At 34.7% G+C, this 20,067-nt stretch overlaps 1 protein-coding gene across 2 annotated transcripts; it reads left to right on the top strand.

Annotated features, from left to right (window-relative positions):
- Positions 1 to 12,030: 12,030 nt before the first annotated feature.
- On the top strand, positions 12,031 to 19,707 carry LOC122008582 (polyadenylation and cleavage factor homolog 4-like). 2 transcript variants are annotated; one of them, XR_006119319.1, is made up of 8 exons: positions 12,031 to 12,663; positions 14,543 to 14,644; positions 14,853 to 15,110; positions 15,312 to 15,431; positions 15,554 to 16,135; positions 16,888 to 18,854; positions 19,309 to 19,385; positions 19,453 to 19,707. XR_006119319.1 is itself a non-coding variant. In XM_042564350.1 (7 exons), the coding sequence occupies exons 1-6, from the start codon at positions 12,298 to 12,300 to the stop codon at positions 18,808 to 18,810; spliced, it is 3,351 nt and encodes a 1,116-aa protein (XP_042420284.1). In that variant the 5' UTR covers positions 12,031 to 12,297; the 3' UTR covers positions 18,811 to 18,854; positions 19,309 to 19,707. The 2 variants fall into 2 exon arrangements, 1 of the variants encoding a protein (XP_042420284.1); XM_042564350.1 differs by having other exon boundaries at positions 19,309 to 19,707.
- Positions 19,708 to 20,067: the final 360 nt, after the last annotated feature.

Genomic DNA, 20,067 nt, shown 5'->3' with positions numbered 1-20,067 from the left:
ACTCTTTAAATTTCGAGGTGATGTATGCAGCTACTCTATGACCATTTGGGGTAAAACTGCATTTAACAAATAAAATAAACCAAATATGTTAAAAAAAATAGATGCAGCGAATAAGACTAATAACACCAATACTTACCAACCCCCGATAATCCGTAGAACAATCTGGCCACCAGCATCAGACATGTCTATATCTGCAGAATTACATTATAACACATACGCATGCACACTAGGTTTAATCAAACATATAATAATGACTAATAGAGTAAGACAAGTGATATAACTATGAATATTTAGATCTAAAATTTAACTGAACAATGCTTAATCTGGATATATAACAATTTTAATCATTAACATTTTGGAGATCCTCCTCACTAGACTCTGTATGTTCAATAAGCTCCTCACTGCTGGATATTTCTCCATCATCTATCTCCTCATAAGGTACATTAACATCTACAAGTAATTGAGATGTTGATTGAATCTGAGAATCTACTGAATATATCTCTACTGTATCATTTTGAAATGCATCGTGGTTTTGGTACACGATAGAGTTGGGCATTTCTATGGTAGAGCGTGGCTTTGTTCGGCAAACTGCTAACCATTCACTAGCTCTTCTCCTCTTTGTGGGATATTCAAGATAGAAAACCTGCCCCGCTTGTATCGCAAAAATGAAAGGTTCATACTTGTTGAAGCTTTTGTTTGCATTTACCTCAACTAAATTGTAGTTTGGATGTATTCTGGTACCTGTTCTTGGAGTCGGATCATACCAAGAACATTTAAATAACACACATCTTTTGATGGGTAAAGCAGGATATTCAACTTCTATGATTTCTTCAAGTCTCCCATAATAATCAAACTCAGAATTATTGTTGTTGATAGATCCTTTCACACAAACACCCGAATTGAAAGTTAGTCTGCGTGAATCCCGTTGTGTTACGTGAAATTTAAAACCATTAACATAGTAGCTAGAGTAGACTACTATCTTACAGAGAGGTCCTAATGCAAGATTGATTATCCTGGAATCTTGCACATTTGATATTCTTCGATCAGACACCTATAACAATAGTAGAATATAAAATAAGCCTCTGATAATTTAATATGGATGTAAGAAATTAAAACTATCCTCTAACTTACATAGATTTGAAACCATAATGCAAATTCCGTCTCTAACTTTTCAGCTATCTCACTTGCACAAATTGATGGATTTTGTACTTGTAGTTGTTGTTCATACAAGCTGGAAAATAAGCTAATTTTTAGAAAATGACAGTATCGGGAAACAACTTTTTTTTTGGATAAATGTTTGATTCCAGAAGTCAACTTACTTTATATAGGGTTTGACTTCATCATAGTTTAAGAGTATGTATGTCCTCGCAGCATGATATTCTTGTGGAGTTAACCATCTAGAAATAGATGCTCCCATTGGCTTGCCAGGAAACTTGAAAATAGAAAGCATAGATGGATCTATAGGTTGTGCATCATCTGAATTTCTAGGACACTTGCGATGTCTGGTTTTTACATTATCAGCAAAATAATAAGAGCAGAATGAGGATGCTTCTTCAACCAGATAAGCATTACAAATTGACCCCTCAACTCTAGCTTTGTTACGAACATTATTCTTTAATTTCCTTAAAAATCATTCAAATGGATACATCCATCTATACTGGACAGGACCAGCTATTCGTGCCTCGTATGCTAAATGTACTGGTAGATGTTCCATTGAATCAAAAAAATTGGGTGGAAAAATACGTTCAAGCTTACATAGTATGAGAGGAATGTCTGTTTCTAGTCGAAGAATATCATCCATCATAATACACCTCGCAGTTAAATCTCTAAAATATAGACTCAATTCTGTGAGTGCTTGCCAAACATTTTGAGGAAGTAAGTCATGAAAAGCTACTGGAATAAGTCTTTGCATGAATACATGACAGTCATGACTCTTCATTCCAAACATCTTTAACCTGTTCATATCCACGCATCGAGCCATATTCGAGGCATACCCATCTAGGAATTTGATTTCTTTCAACCAATTACATAAAACTTGTTTACTGTCTTTGTCCAATGTATAACAAGCCTTTGGGAATTTATTGGTTGTTTCATCCTGATGCAACTCTGGTCTGCTAACTAGTTCTTTTAATTCCTCGCGTGATTTTGCAGTGTCTTTAGTTTTTCCATGCACATTCATCACAGTGTTAAAAATATTATCAAAGAAATTTTTCTCAATGTGCATTACATCTAAATTATGTCGAATAAGTAGATACTTCCAATATGGTAGTTCCCAAAAAATACTTCTTTTCTTCCAACCACACTTGCACTGCCTAACGATGTATTTATTTATCTCATCAGAATTAGTCTCAGCTACTGGTAGAAAACCATAACTGTCTATTTGGTCAAGGATTTCTTCACCTGACTTGATTGTTGGAGGAAGTTTTCTAACTACAACATTCCTAATGAAATTTTTCTTATTTCGCCTGAAAGGGTGGTCAACTGGTAAAAATTTACGATGATTATCAAACCAAGATACCTTCCCACTGCAGGATAATGAAAATGCATCAGACTCTGTCATGCAATGTGGGCATGCTAATTTACCAGACGTGCTCCATCCTGACAACATTGAGTATACTGGAAAATCACTGATCGTCCATAATAATGCAGCATGCAATCTAAAATTAGTTTTACTTGCAACATCATAAGTTACTGACCCGAATGGGAAAAGATTGCAAACGAGGCTGCAAGGACAATTCCTGGAAGGGAAAATGGAGGGAATTGTGACATCAAAAATCTAAGTACAGGCTCAAAAGTGTATCTTCCAGTATTAGTGGAAGGAGCAAATACAAGTACAGGTGATATGCACTTTTCGCAAGGAGATGGTGAAATCACATTTTGTGGAGCAATACAAATGAGTGGATTCCTATAACTCAAGTAACTATTTAAACTCTCAGTTGCATTCTTGTTTATATGATTCTACATATACATGATTTCAATAAGCATCAAATATGAAGTCATAAAAGAAAATTTAACCAAAAGCAAGAAATATGGTAGAAATGAGTACAGCTGTTGAACATAACCATTGAGCAAAACTGGCATGTGATGAATTCCAAAAAAGCTTGAAGAATAAATTTCCCATTGGCACAATGGCACATTAAGAATACTCAAAGGCAAGCATGTAAGGAGATAATCGTTAGTATCTTCATAGCTTAGTCAACTTAGAGTGTTTACTCTTATCAGTAAACAAATATTTTCATATTGATGAGTGCTGGCCGTAATGCTTTTGTGATATGCATTTGTAAGTGTTCCAATACATTTTAAAACAACCATGGTGAAAAAAAACAATGAATGTGTGAAGAATATGAATTAGTAACTACTTCAAATTTATACTGAGACTAAAACATTGTTAGTATCTTTAAAGGTGGACATTGTTTTTACTGACTTGTAATATGTAGGTGTGAGATCATAAGAGGTGGCACAACAAAAAAAAGTAAAAGAAGGAATTGTGGTACTAGATTAATAACTTAGTAAGTATGCAATTAATAGAATAGAGGTACTAAGTATGCAATTAATAGAATAGAGGACCAACCAAAATCATACCATGAATACAAAATATTAAGTATATAATTAAGAAGTTGTCCTTAACTACTAAGTCCATGCTAAGAGTCCATTTGGCAAGAAATCAAAATTCTTAAAGAAACTGGCTTTAAGAACCTAGTAAGAGGCATGTTTCACAAGTAAGAACCATGCCACCGTTTCACAAGCAAGAAATCAAAATTCTTAAAGTCCATGCTAAGAGTAGGTATGTTTCACAAGAAATCAATTATTCTAACCTAAAACTACAAGTAAGAACCTAGTAAGAGGCATAAAAGTTATCCAAATCTCCATTTGGCAATCAACATACAAAGAAAGCAATTCTCCAAATCAAAATTCTCTAAACATGCTTAAAGAGAGACATTCAAATTAAATGAGATATAAAAATTACCAGAGGAGTAAACTAGCTTAAAGAAACTGGCTTAAAACTAAACCTAGCAAAATCAAATGAGGAGATTACCGATCACACTTCTGGCAAGGACTTGGGAAGGAGACGAGCTGCTGCGGAGAGGAGATGAAAGCACCGCTGCGTTCTGTGGAGAGGAGAAGGAGACGAGTGAGAAGAGAAACCAAGGTGGCACCGATGAGAAGAGAAGAAGCGCAGAGGAGAGGAGAAGGAGGCGAGGGCGTAGCTTGCTGCGAACTAACCTAGAGGGAATTGAGAAGGAGACGAGTCGCTGCGGAGAGGAGATGAAAGCAGCGGAGAGAAGGAGAAACGCGAGGGATCGCCGACGAGAACACAATGCGCGCAGAGAGGAGCGCGAGGGTTATGTTCTGTGCCCTAGATCGCGACATTAGCGACGGAACTTTATTTTCCGTCGCTAGTTAGCGACGGAACTATAAGTTCCGTCGCTAATTCTTCGCTGTCTAATATAATTTCATCCCTGATTAGAGACGGAATCAAAATATCTGTCTCTATTTAGAGACGGATAATTTATTTCCGTCGCTAATATTTACAAATTCATTTTTTTTCAAATTTAAAACGGCCAAAATTCTCTAATTAGAGACGAAATTATACTTCCGTCTCTAATTAGAGACGGAATTATACTTCCGTCTCTAATTAGAGACGGAACTATAATTCCGTCTCTAATTCCGTCGCTAAATGCTATTTTTTTTGTTGTGTAAAAATTAAAACCATGTTTTAAAATTTAAAACTTCTCTTATAAAATTTCCTTTTTTAACATGGTGATAGAAAATTTAAATTTTAAAACTTTTCTTAAACCATGAGGATAGTTAAAAAAGGAAAGTTTTAAAACCTTTAAAACTCTCTATTAAAACATGTGGCCTAATTCAAATAAGGAAAGTTTTAAAAATTAAAATCTCTCTTTTAAAACTTATAGTTTTCTACAAAGAGAAGATTTTAAAAATTCAAAACAACCCTTCATTTTTGAATTATTGTGGCCGGCCCCTTCATGCTTGGTCACCAAGCAAAGGGCCAGCCCCTATAGAAGAGGATGTGGTCGGCCCTTGCTTGGTCACCAAGCATTGGACCGGCCCACTTCTTGGACACCAAGAAGAGCCTTACAGTTGGATGGACTTGAGGCTATAATGAGGCTACGACAGGGACTTAGAGGAGAAATTGGTTTTGGCCTTCCGATGAGCTTGAGTATCCCGTGTTCGCCCTGAACACACAACTCAAGTTCATCGATAATAACTCATTCCACTAGAGAGTTATTATCGCAGTACCGCACCAATCCCAAATTATATTATGGGTTCCTTTTTATCATGAGTGTGTTAGTCTCCCTGTGTTTAAGATTACGAATGCCCACTAATTAAGTAAGTTACTGACAATTCACTTAATTAATATCTAGCTCCAAGAGTAGTATCACTCAACTTCATTGTCATGTCGGACTAAGTCCACCTGCAGAGTTTAACATGACAATCCTTATGAGCTCCTCTTGGGGACATTCTCAACCTAGATAACTAGGACACAGATTCCTTATATAATCAACAACACACACTATAAGTAATATCATTTCCCAACTTATCGGACAAATTGATTTATCGAGCTAAACCTCACCCTTTGATAAATCAAAGAAATAAATATTAAATATATGTGCTTGTTATTATATTAGGATTAAGAGCACACACTTCCATAATAACTAAGGTCTAGTTCTTTTAATTAAGTCAGTACAAAAATAACTTAACTAAAATGGTCCTACTCAATACACTTAGAGTGTACCAGTGTAATTTATTAATCAAGATAAACTAATACTTAATTGCACTATAACTATTCCAATGGTTTGTTCCTTTCCATCTTAGTCGTGAGTAACTATTTATAATTTATAAAGAACTGACAACATGATCTTCTGTGTGTGACACCACACACCATGTTGTCTACTATATAAATTAATTGAACAATTACATTTAACAAATAAATGTAGATATTGATTAATGTGATTCTTTTATTTCAAAAATAAATGTTTACAAAAACTAGGCTTTTAGTATACACTCCAATAATGGTAACATTCGAGCGCTTTTTACAGCTATCAAACTTGATAGTTAGTTGACGGAGCTTACTCAGACTGACTCCACTGTACTTCTCTCTAAGGGCTACCCAGATAGCATGAGCAGATGGCAATGGCTCATACTCAAATACCAAGTCATCCACCATTGAACTAATCAATATACCCTTAGCAATGGAGTCCTTCCTTTTCCATGCCTTATAGGCATCAAGATCACGTCTGTACTGTGCTGTAGAACCATCAATCGGTTCCTCCATGATTTGATTTACAGCCTCTAGAACTTCTTGTTCCTCAAGAACGTATTGTATCTTGAGGTGCCAGATTTTGTAGTTATCCCCATATAATTTCTCACCCTTATTGAGTTCAGGTGTGATGTTTTTAGTTGTCATGATCTACATAAATAAACACATTATTTATTATTTCAGTGTAATTCATATATGTGCAATTATTTATTAACTCAGTGTAAATTAGAGTTAGTTTACAAAATCAAGTGATAACATTGTTTCCACTCATCATTTATATGTTCTAATCTAATCAACATTGATCAATCATATTACACATATCCATCTAATGAACGAATCATTATTAAAATAAACTAATCATTTTTTTCATATGAACTAATCATATGGATATATGAACGAATCATATTCTCATGAACTAATCGTGTCATGAAATAAACTAATCATTTCCAAGTTTGTTAACATATAACATAACTTTTCATTATATAATTCTGTTCGTACATAACGACAGAAATTATTACATGACTCAAAAACTAGATGATCTAACACTGTTCGTACATAATGACAGTAAACAGAACACTAATAAACTAGATAAGCTAGCACTACTCCCACTAGGATAAATGCTAGAGTAGTGGGTACTTGCATCCTATTTATCTGGGATTCTATGATGGGTGGTTCAGCCTCAGATGTATCCATCAGATCCATTTCTGGATCTTCTACACACTCTTGAGGATCCCCCTTTGATTCTTCGAGATCCATCTCTAGATCGTCCTCGGGATCCATCTCTGGATCCTCCTCAAAATCTTCAGGATCCATTTCTGGATCCTCTTCAAATTCTTCGAGGTTCATTTCCGGATCATCTTCAGATTCTGTGAGATTTGGATCCTCCTCTAAATCTTCTGAATTCACTTCTGGATCCTCGTCAGATTCTTTGAGATCCATATCTTCCGGATCTGGATTCTCTTCAGATTCATCAGGACCCCATTCCAAATGAAGTAACTCCCTACACATCTCTGAGTATGAGATGTGCCCATCAGAATCATCCCAAAGTTGGAATGTTATCTGCCTTAGATGTTCCGATAATGAATAAACCAGAGACCATCTTCTTTCTGTTTCTTGGACTGGATACCCTTCTTGCTCGAGATTCTAGAATAACCAATCAAGCCGACTAATAAGCCTTCCGACTCCGTGATCCGGATCATATTCCAGCTTCTTGATCTCCTCCCATAGCTTATGTTGTCAGTCATAGTGACCAGTCATCGTATATATCATTCTTTGTATCTGGAATTGAAAATCATGATGTCAGTACAAAACCGATAGACTAGTAACAAAAACTGGCCTAATTCAATTCCCACATATAAAACAAAATATACAGAATGCACAAGCAATTAAGAAAAATAAATTTTCTTATTTTGGGGAGTCTCATGTGACTGACACATTGAATCGATCTATCAGGAGTCCGGATCTAAAGCTTAGTTTATTGTTCTCATTAGAACTAATCTAATTGGACAAGGATTTCTGACCTGTGTTCTATTATTGTTTAGGTCCATTTGAGTCAATCTCAGACTTATTGATCAAACTTAGGTCTGTTTGATTCATCCAATTGTCCATTGGACTAAGTCTAACCCATTAGAACAAATCTAATCTTTTTGATCAAATCTGAAGCAACAGAACTAATTCGGTCATATTTGATTAACCCAACTTCTGTAATCAAGATCACCCTAATTAATTCAATAATAAACCGAGCTGGTTAAACTAACAAATAATTTGAACCAACTTTAGGTATCATTGAATCAAATTGATCTGCTTAAATCAACTAATAATTTAAACTAGACCTGGGTTTGATCAGACAAGTTGGTCTAGTTCAATTTTCAGTTAATTGAACTATAAATTAATTAAATATTTATTAATTAATTAATAAATAATACATTTTCTTATATATTTAATTAATTAATAAATATATTTAATTAAAATTTTACACATTGCACTGTTTGTGTGCGTGGAGAAGAAAAATAAAACATGCATGCATTTTACACGTTTTTTTTATTATTCTTCACTATGTTTCGAGAAAAAAAAACTACTATGCATTTCGTCTTTTTTTTTTCTTCTCAATCGATTCAAGAATCGATTAAGCACAGGCACTGTGCCTTTCAAACTTTAATCGATTCATGCACAGTGTTGAATCAATTCAACACTGTGCTTTGTCAAAAGCGGCATTGTTCGCGATATTGGATCGATTGAAACAAAATTTCAATCGATTCAATTGATGAACAATGTTATTGTTCATCTTTTTCTTCGCGACAAAAGAAGAAAAACGCGAGCCTTTTCGCGTTGATTTTCATGCTTAAAAAAAAACATCGCTCTGATACTAGTGTTGGTCCAGAAAGCATGAAAACTAAAACGAAGCAAAACGGTAACCACTCACAGTGAATCGCCGGAGACGTCGCTGAAGAACCGTCGGTCGATGAAGGGGTTGTCGCTGTCGGAAGCACGATCACGGAGCTGCCAGAAAGCGCTTCAAGGTTCACGAGCTAAATCCTAGCCTTTGGATGCTCTCCCTTTGCTCGCATACGATCACCTCACAGCTTGGCAGAGCTCTCTGATCACCTTCGCAAAAACCTTCTCCTCACCTTTTTGGATTTGTTCTTGGACACTCCTCTTATAGGAAGGCTGCGGAAGACGAAGGGGAAAGGACGCCCCTTCGTCTCCCTGGCGTTTGCAGCAAACAACCATTTGCAGCAGCGAAAGGGACGAACCCTTTCGTCTCCTGTAACGCCCAATATAAAATTCTCAATTACATATAACCCAACATCTTAATAATTATCTTATTACATTTAATATTGTTAAACTTAAATTTTATATATTTTTATCTTTACTCTATTAAGTTTAAATTTTTTTTACTTCCAGTGTTTACCTCTAAAATTTGAATTTAACATTACTTTTCATATATCTTATCTATCAAAATAATAACGTTTGCAAATTACATACATTATGATAACATATTTTGGATGTGACATCCATTCTTGATGTAACTTTATCTTTATAAGAAACATTTAGATTAATATACCTAAATTATTCACTCTTGTATATTATTATATCCTTATATATATCTTTAATTATTTTAATATATACTATACCAATACTTTTCTTTTCTTTAATTTTATACATAATTTCTCTTGAGATTTGTCATAAGTTTTTTTTTCTAAGTTCATGAATATCATATTTAATCTTATTTTTTTCTTGATACTTTTCAATAGTTATTTGAGAAGTTGTAAATCTAAAATTATTCTCAATTGGTCTCCTTTTTTTATTTTTTTTATATAATTTTTATTTTTAAGTTTCATGGACAAAGTTCAACATGGTGCCCCAAATTAACATAATCATCAAAAGGTTAGCCTTTGTTTTTAAAAAGTCAAAAGGGCACCCTAACGTATTTGTTATACCAAAAATATCCTTATTCTAGCATTGTTATAGTAGCTAGGAGTTGCAACTATAACATGTTAAAATAACTTGGTTCAACTTGATCAAAAATATTATACATATAATATTTTTATATCAAAAAATTACCAACTTAATTAAAATGATCTAACCTTGATCAAAATCAGTTTAAAAAAGTTTCAAATATTAAAAAATTATTATAGTAACTACTAATAGCTGTTAAATAACTATTGCAATGTTATGACAGCCATTGATTAGCTACTACATAGTTGTAATAATTAATTAGTTTACTTTTACAATCATAGCAACTAATTAGTGGCTGCTACAGTAAGTTTATGATGATTCAATATTATCAAATTAATTTTGATCACGTTTAAATTTTGTTTACCAATTTGATAAAGAGGTTTTTTTGATTAAAAAGTATTTTTTTAAAAAAATATTTTTAACCAAGTTAAACTAAAAAAAATGATATACTTTAATACATTATAGCAATTACGGTATAACTACTATAGGTAGTAGTAGTCACTCCTAGCTACTACAACAACATTGAAATAAAAATACTTTTTGTATGCAAAATATATATGTCGGATGCCTTTTTATTTTTTTTTTAAAGAAGTCGCTCTTTTTGAATATTTCATTAACTTGAGGCATCATCTTAATTTTTTTTTCAAATTTCATAATACTATAATTCACACAATTTTATATATCTTCTTTACTTTAATATAGAGGACTAAAGTATCTATTTTCTACTTATTAAATATATTTTTCATTTTCTATATCAATTCGACATTCATTATTATTGTTAAGACACTTCTATAGCTCTATTTAAATATCATCTAGTCTAATTATTTTTTTCATTTTACATTCTAATTAATTTTGAATTTGAATTCTTTAATAAAAAATTATATTTTTATATTCTTAGAAAATTTTAAAAAATTTAAAAATATTTGATTAAGTTTATATATTTTTTCCTTTCTCTTTTATTTTTTCCTTTTTTTTTTTTTTACTTCCGATTAGTGTACTAAAAAAATAGATCCAAGGTACATCACAAACAAATATTTAAGGTAGAAAATTATGGATAGGGCACTATTTTGATAATTTTTTAAAAATTGTACTTTTGATGGTATAAATAAAATATAAAAACTCAACGGATAAGTTTTGATAAAACTCACCGATGATTGTATATGGCGCAACTTCAAAAAGTTTGATCATGATCAAAGTTAGAAGAGTCTGAAAAATATATGGCTACGATTGAATATAATGAACCTAGCTAAGTCAACAACGACTCTGCGTGAAAACTGCACAATATTGGGTTTAGGTTGAAGGGCATGCTTACATATATTAAATTCCTTAAAAGGATGAAGGGGTCTACAACTAATTTGTGGGCGTGCATAAATGAATTTCGATCAAGAGTCACAACTATAGAGAACTAGGGTTTGGAAAGAATGAGGGGATTGAAAAGAATGAAAGGTGTCCAGTAAGACTCAACACAAATACTCTTTTTTTTTTTTTGCCAAAAATTTCACTAGTCACGAGAATGAAGGGCTTAGTGCATTAGACAGGAGAATGAAGGGAGTGAAAGGATGAAAGCATTACGATTTATTGTTAAAATTCTTACCTTTACAGATGAGGATGAGCTTGAATCAGAAACTTATGAGATATTGTGTAACATAGTAACACACAAGAGATTGAAGTCGCTACTTAGCTTGAAGACTTGAAGTAATAGTTGAACGAGATAAAGAGAATTAAACCAATTGAAGGAAACAAACACTAGATTTGGTCAGGAGATGAAGTTGCCGCTAAAAAGCAAGAACAAAGTCAATTAATTTGTATTTTCAAGGATACCAGATGCAATTTTTTTTTAAAAAAAAAAATAATCAAGTCAGATAATCTATCTGATCCGATAAAAATTTTTATTGATTATTTGGATAAACTAAAAAATTACATATAAAAATTCATCTTGACCGTCGATATTTCCAGATCTACTACACAATGAAAAAGAAAAATAGAAGACACAACTTTAAGAAATGACAGAACTATAAACTCTTATGGGTGTGATGCAATGATAAAAGAAATAATTAAGAGAATTAATATTCAAATTCTGATAAGAATAAATATTCTAGATGTTGGCATAAATTATGACTCGATAGATAAATCAGGGAAGACCGCCTACTTATTATTAAAAAAAAGACTAGTAGCTATAAAACTAAAGCCTGATTTAAATATTTATAAAAATAAAGTGGGTCGTTTAGTAAAATTGTCGAAATTGCAAACACATAATAATCTTTTCGTAAGTGATCCAACAGCCGTCCCGGTTTGGGTGAAATCACACGCTGATCTTGATGATGCGAACCGTGCCTGCAGTCACACCCTTTCCTCTCTCCTAAGCCTCGTCGTTTCTCCACCTAGGGTTTGTTTGTTTGTTTCTTTCTTTCTTTGGTTGCCCCCCAAAGTTGCTGCTCGTCGCTCTCTCTCTCTCCGATCTTGGAAATCAGAATTCCGCAGCCGGCGTTCTCCAGTCCCACTACCTCCAGGCGATTGGGGTTTGTCTTAGCGCTTCCGCTATCTCTTCGAGGGGCATGGAAAGTTCCCGCAGATCCGTCATGGACCGCTCCCGTGAACTGGGCATGAAGCGCGCACGATTGGCGGTGGATGATGCAGGGGATCGCGATCGAATCTCCCTCAACCGTGACAGGTCGCTCCCCCCTTCCAGAGCCAACGGCCAGCCTTGGGACCCGAGGCCACCTCGTCCCGGCGAACGGGAAGACAGGGACGACGCCCCGAGAGCCGGATCGCATCGAGAGCTTGTAGCGCAGTACAAGACAGCTCTTGCTGAGCTTATATTTAATTCCAAACCTATTATCACTAATCTTACTATTATCGCGGGAGAGAGTCTCCATGCTGCAAAGGAAATTGCAGCTGTCATCTGTACCAATGTCCTCGAGGTGACCTGACGTGCTTGAACCTGTATAGATTGCAAATCTTTTGATATTTTCTGTGAGATTGATGAGAAAAGTAGTTTTTGTTCTGTCAATTACATTATTAGGGTTTGTTCTTTTTCTAGTGAAGCAGAGTCACTGTAAGTTAATTTTATTTAGTTAAAATAGACTGGACAAGATATTATTATGTCTCGATAATTAATTCCACTGCATGATGCATAATTTCTATGAAACTTTGAGTTTACATGGTTGACTGCTTCTCATCCTTTAGAATTGTTGTTGTTGATGCTTCTGATTAATGGAATCGAGGTTATGATCATAGTTTATTGTCAATCAAGTAGGTAATACTATTAGTTTGTGTTCTGTTATGATATATGCTGCTCCTAGTTACCAATTTGTTTAGTAGGCTGGTTTGGCTAATGGGTTTGAATGAGTTGAGGATAAAAAAATGTTCATTAAATTGTTATGTGGTTCATCATGCTTGCTGTTGTTGGGTTTTTTAAAATCAGTGTATAGTACTTAATCTTACTAACTACAGGTTTCTGCATGGTTCTCAGCCATGTTCTAGGTTTATTATTATTATTCTTTTCCTTTCATTTATGGTATATGCATTTCTCATACAGATGCATGATCGTATGGCTGCAAATTTATAGATATAACTTTGGGTTTAGGGATGCAATAGAATAGGTTTGGCTGACCTGATTAAGAAAAATCAGAATATATTCATTTCATTCTCAAGCAGTCTTCTTTGACATATATATCTGTAGTTGTGGTAGTTGCAATTTGTTAAATTTTTTGCACATGGATTGAGTGCCATGGATATTAGTGTCAAGTGAACTTTTCTGAATTTTTCTTGCAACATCCTTTCTATCCATTAACATGATTGATGCAATGAATGTTTGACCTTTAGTGACAATTTTTTTTCCTTTGTATTTTTTAGTGTTAGTGATGTCTGGTGAAATCTGTTGGAATGATTGAATGTCACTCTTAATCATTATAATCAATTGGAAACAAGTATGATTTCTGAAAACTCCGTAATGGTTTCTTATTTTCTTTTGATTAAAAACATTTTACATAAAAAAGAAAATGTCAAACTTATAGTTTGGAAAATTTAAGTTATGGAGCTTGGTGTCATTAAAAGTAAAAGCACTAATTTTCTATTGTGATATCGAGCAACATCAACAGCCAAAGCCTACTGTTCTATTTTGCTATCATGCTTAGAACATCTTTTCCCAATGTTTCAAGTCTGGGATGGTTATTTACTTCATGCAATACATGATGAATCATTGGTGCATATATGTATTGCATATCTCTTCTAGTATAACATGGTTCTGCTTATAATAATTTGTGAAAAGTACATCATCAAGAGTTTTCGTGTTTATGAGCATAAAATTGAATGACTGCAGATTTGGGCATCATAGGAGTCAGCTAATATTAGTCAAACATATATTTAATCAGTTATGAAACTATTACGCCGCCAAGTGTATGATTGAAATGTCCATATCTTTTGATTAAATGAATTTCGAATCAGAATACTGACAGTAACTGCAATTTACTAGGACCTCATGCTATGTGCAATTTAACTGATACTTGATAACGAACTCTATTAATTTGCATTCCATTCCTTGAATTTTTCTACGTTATTGCTTATAATGTGTTCAGTCTCTGTATTCTGTAGTATTTATTTATAATTGTTAATAGTAGATAATGGATTTTATAAACTTAAATTGCTTGTGAAATTTTAATTTTGTTATTTTTTATGACTGGCTCCTGGAAATTTTCAATTCCCTGATGTTTGTGTTATGATATCTTTTATAGACATGATGCTTTTTTCTAATTTTTTAAAATTATAAAAATAATGTGTGGTTCTAATTGTAACTTGCAGGTACCCTGTGAACAAAAGTTGCCATCCCTGTATCTTTTAGACAGTATTGTGAAGAATATTGGAAGAGATTATATTAAATATTTTGCTGCGAGACTTCCTGAGGTTGTCCCTGTTGTTAGACCATGAATCTAAAGCTTGGTTAATTTAGTATTTTGCCTATTTGGCATTTGTTGTATTTTCTATTTGCCACTTCCATTTCTCATTATTGTTGATTGGCATGTTGCATCTAACAGTTGTTAGTAATCAGTCTTATTCTTTTAAATAAATCTTCTTTAATTTGTGCTTCACTAACTATGCCTATTGTACATAGGTATTTTGCAAGGTCTATAAGCAGGTTGAATCTTCTATTCATCCCAGTATGAGACATCTGTTTGGGACATGGAAAGGAGTTTTCCCCCTTGCTACGCTTCAGGTCATTGAAAAAGAACTGGGCTTCTCACCAGTCATTAATGGTTCATCTGGATCTGCGTCATCAAAACCCGATTCCCAATTTCAACGTCCAGCACACAGCATTCATGTGAATCCAAAATATTTAGAAGCTAGGCAGAGACTTCAACAATCATCGAGGGTAATTCATTCATGATTACTGAGTTCCCTCTTCTTTGCAGATTTATCATTAATAAATATGCACACTCCTATAGATATTGGTATTCTATATACCCCCTACTTTTTAAAATATCTTCAAATTTCACTTTTGGTTTTTAGTACCTTCATTCAGACATGTTATATTGATTGTTGATTATTGATTACTATCTTTCTTTTGAAAAAGGCAAAGGACGTAAACAATGATGAACTCAGTGGTGTGCCTAGTACTTTTGGTGACACACATAAATCTGACAGAAACCCGGTACTGGATAATTCAAGGCAATGGACAAGTCTTCCTAGTAAGGTGCATGCATGTTCCTTCTCCCTTTATTAAGATTCATGCAAAATATTTCACTTTTCACTTGTATATTTCTTTATTTCAGTTGGACGGTTTGTATATCCTGATTATTTATGTTTTATTTGCAGAATATGGAACGTCCACAGCAGGAAAGGGTCAACAGTGCTGCTCATGGGACCAAAGTAATTAAACTAGCTAGAGATTATGAATATTCCTCTGATTTTCCTCAAGAACCTGACCTTGGAATTGGAAGATTGACCGGCAGACTTAAAGATCATGATGGGCATGACAGATTGTTTTATGGTGCTGGTGTAGCTGCTACAGAAGCACAACATACTAGGAGGAATGAATTTGATGTTAAACAGTCTTATGGAGTTAGTCATGTGTTAGGATCTAAACAAGCTAGTATCCGGTTAAGTTCACTTGACTCAGGTGGCATGGAAAGAAAGAAGTTGGAAGCAACTGGGTGCTGGAAGAATGCTGAGGAAGAAGAGTTCGTATGGGATGATATAAAAACTAGAATGGATCTTGGAGGTACTAACAGTTCAGTAAAGGGTGGGCGGAGTACTGGTGAAACTAAGAAGTTGACAAACTTGCAAAGGGGGAAGTGGCCTTCTCTGGAAACAGACCACGTAGAATCAAACTCGAACAAAGTAAATGCTTCTCAATATAACACTTCTAAAGGAGGCAATCGGCTGCCATCTTATGAGGTATCTTGTTCAATGCCTCCGTGGTTCATGTTTGCCAAGTCTTTTTTTTCAGCTTGAGCTACATTATAAGTCTGTACCCAATTCATATGATTTTTTTTTCCTGGATTTTCTTGTTTTAAATAAATGGATATTTAGTACTGTCATGATTCTAGGAGAATGGTAGGATAATGTTTTGGTGGCAGACACCTCGATTAAATTTGGCAGAAACTAGCTGAGAAGTTTAAAAAGTTGTTTAAAATGATATTTTTTTTTGGCTTCTTACTCTGATGTTAATCATGTTTTATAATCTGGCCCTAGACTGAAAATTTTGAGTAGCCCTGTTGAATTTGCAGTCTAATATCATTTTAACAATGCCATGTATTTTCCCCCGTCAGATGTAGTGCTGGTATCTAATGGTCATGCATGTCTACCTTTGTTGGTTAGTGTTGTGTTTTCATTGGAAATCTAATTAAAATTATGATTAGTGATTCAGATTTATGCAAGATTGCTAGATTTGCAGAATTAGTTGGCAAAAAAGTCTAGGGCAAAAGAATAGGACAAACTAAGATATTTATTATTTAAATTTGTAGATTTTTATATGCATGTATTGGTTGGACAACTTCATTGGAACTTTCTTAATATATTATTATCTGTCATGGTGGTATGTTGACCTCAAGTTATTTGCACATGCCAAATTCATACAACTTCAAGAGTCTTCAAACACATTCTAATGTTAAGGAGATATGAAGGTTAATGATTTTCATATTATGCAGGAATCTGTGAAGCATGTTCGTCCACCAGGTGCTGAGCATGAAATTGATTCAGGATTAAATATGGACACTTCAGATTTATTATTAAATCAACGAACTTCGCCACAACATTCCTCATCCTTATGGCTGCGCAATGAGCTTACACCAGCAGATGCTGGATTAAATTACAAAAGATCAAAAGGTGATCAAGTGGAGGGACACTTAGGCACTTCTGGTGGGGGCTTGCCTACAAGCATTAATTCGGCATTGCCCCTCCATGGGGTTCGGCCTTCGGCGTTATCTTCAAGTTTAAACACTCGTGCCAATCTTCCGGTGCCTGTTGGATCTATTAGCAAACAAAGGCATCAACCTTCTGAACATCCATCACCATATTTTTATTTACCTCCATCTTCAGAACCCATTCAACAACTGAAGCCACTTAATGCAGTTGATCAAAATCATCTACGGGCTCTTCCATTCACTCAAATGAGTGAAAAGTCTTTACATATGGAAGGAAAAATGAATAAAATACATGTACCGGGGTCTTTAGATGCCTCGTCAGCTAAAAATCATGCTCAACCATTTGTTAGTTTATCAAATTCAGCACGATCTCTGTCAGAGACTTCTCAGCAGCTGGAAGGTTCACTTGATTCTGCTACTTCTGCATCCTTTAATCAGCCACATGATCATCTTCGTTTCCTAGAGCAATCAAAGCATAATCTATCTAAACAGCAGCCAGAAGCTCAGCCTCTGAGTAAAGCACAATATCAACCTTCTCATCAGATGGAGAAACTGCCACCCCTTTCATTAGGTCATGAAGCAACTCATACTGGAACAGAGACTAGTTTAAATCATTCCAATACTTCCACTGCAGAAGCCCTAGGACAGCCTAGTGCCAGCAGTCTATTGGCTGCTATTATGAACAGTGGCCTTCTTTCCAATAATTCACTTACCACCTTTCCTAAGTTAAATGTAGAGCCTCCTTTGCCAATTGGTCCTCCTCCTATCCAAATTTCAACATTAGCTCCTTTGAGCACTTCCTCATCATCCTCTCTTAGTGATAATCTATCAAATCTAAACTCATCCCATTTTGGAGAAACAATGCCTCCTTTGCCACCTGGACCTCCACCTTCATCATCCTTGGCTGGAATGAACTCAGAGAACCCTGAGACATCTGGGCACAGTTTAAACCCTCTTTCAAGTCTTTTGAGTTCATTAGTTGCAAAAGGTTTAATATCTTCAAGATCAACTGAGCTACCTTCTGCCTCTGCTGCTGAGCTTGCTAACAAGGTTGGTCATCAGTGTGTTGGCTCTGCTAACAATTGTACTGAGCAAATAAATTCTAGTACCTCAGTTGTTCCCAGCATTGTATCACAATCCAATGCGATTAATGAGAATGAAATTTTAGGCATCGAGTTCAAACAAGAAATCTTACGCCAACCTTATCCTTCAGTTATCAGAAGCCTTTTTGTCGATCTAAAGCATCAATGCTGCATCTGTGGGACAAGATTCAGATTTCAAGAGCAACTTAAAGGCCATCTAGATTGGCATGTCTCAAAGGAGTCTGAAATTAGTGATTTAAGACAAAAGTCTAGAAAATGGTTTTTGGATATGAACTCCAGTCATACTGCAGTTCTACCATCTGCTGCAACAGCATTACTGGATGAAATGGATCCATGCGAAGAGGATTGTGGTTCAATGGTTCCTGCAGATGAGAGCCAAAGTATATGTGCATTATGTGGAGAACCATTTGAAGATTTTTACTCTGAAGTACGTGATGAATGGATGTACAAAGGGACTACATACTTGGATCAACCCTACATGCAAGATGATGCAAGTAAAGTTGCTGACACTGCTGGCCAGCTTATTGTGCACGCCGGCTGTATCGCACAGAGGTCTTGCGACAACATGGATATCACTGAGCATGATAAAGTGGAACAACTATAATCACCAATTGATCTAATTTGAAGCGAGGTTATTATGCTTGATTTGTAAGTTGCTCCTTCTTGTCGTATGACCTTTCATGATATTTGCATTCTATTTACAAGTTTGATTATTAGAAGCAATCTAGTATTTGTTGATTTAACTGCCGTCATTGAATACTAATGTCCTTAAAATTCTTAATCTTTTGTCATGTTCTTCATTTTATTTCAATCAATTTCTTCAAGAACCTTTCCTGACTTATTAAATGCATGGTTAAACCTAGAGACTTCGTTATAAAAAATTTTAAATGGCAAAATTTCAAAGCTTTGTATCATATGTTGGGGGGACTTGAGAAACCTATGAAAATAGGGTTTTTCTTGCCTTCATGGGATTTCTCGGCCTCTTTGTTTAATAGGGTTCAGATACATAGTGCAATGGTTTGAGATGACGTGAAGTTTTTAGAAACGTTTCATGATCAAGAATGGGACTATGTTGGTTGTGATGCCTTGTTATCCCTTACAGTGCTTGGACAGATGCAGAGTTTACAAAGGTTTACTAGCTTTGCATCATTTCTATCCACTAGAAGCAAACTGGCTCAGGTGTGTATGATATCATGCTTGTACTTTGTGCATGAAATATTATAAATTAATGTTTCCTTTGATCCAGTATATTGTCTTAGCATAAACATTTTGAAGAAAATGGATAAGCAAATAGAGCATACTTATCTACTCTTTTGTCTTGTCTCCTTGATGGCGTGTTATGCTTTTGATTCAAGCATCAGGAGTGAACAATTATGAGCACTTCCACAGGTTTACCGTTTTCCTCTTTATGTGGCTACATTTTGAATCATGTTGGTTCTACACTTCCTGCTTGAAATATTGTCACACTTTGTATGGATGCATAATATTTTCTTATTCACCACTGCTCGGATTGTCTCAAACACCAGCTCTCCTTGTTGGTTGATGATATTGATTGCGTTTGGTGCCAGACTGGTCCTATTCAGTGGATTTTGTTATTGCCCATTGATGGAGTCAGTTTTGATTGTTAAACTTGTTGACTCGACAAATGTGCCATTAGTCATTATGAGAAGTGCTGACTACGGATTGTCCTCATATTTGAAGTTTTGGAATTTCAGTAAAGATTGTTTTGTCCATGTAAGTTAGAACCTTTTTTCTTGTCATGCAGATCGAATAAAAAAATGATGGCTTTGATTGTTCTTTATTTAACTTAATCATCGTCACTCCTATGGTTATCGAGATGTGTATAACAGAATTAAGGTTG

This window comes from Zingiber officinale, chromosome 8A, assembly GCF_018446385.1.
Source record: "Zingiber officinale cultivar Zhangliang chromosome 8A, Zo_v1.1, whole genome shotgun sequence".
Lineage (NCBI taxonomy): Eukaryota > Viridiplantae > Streptophyta > Magnoliopsida > Zingiberales > Zingiberaceae > Zingiber > Zingiber officinale.
Note: the sequence above shows the minus strand (reverse complement) of the source record. Positions and strands in the feature narration are given on the sequence as shown.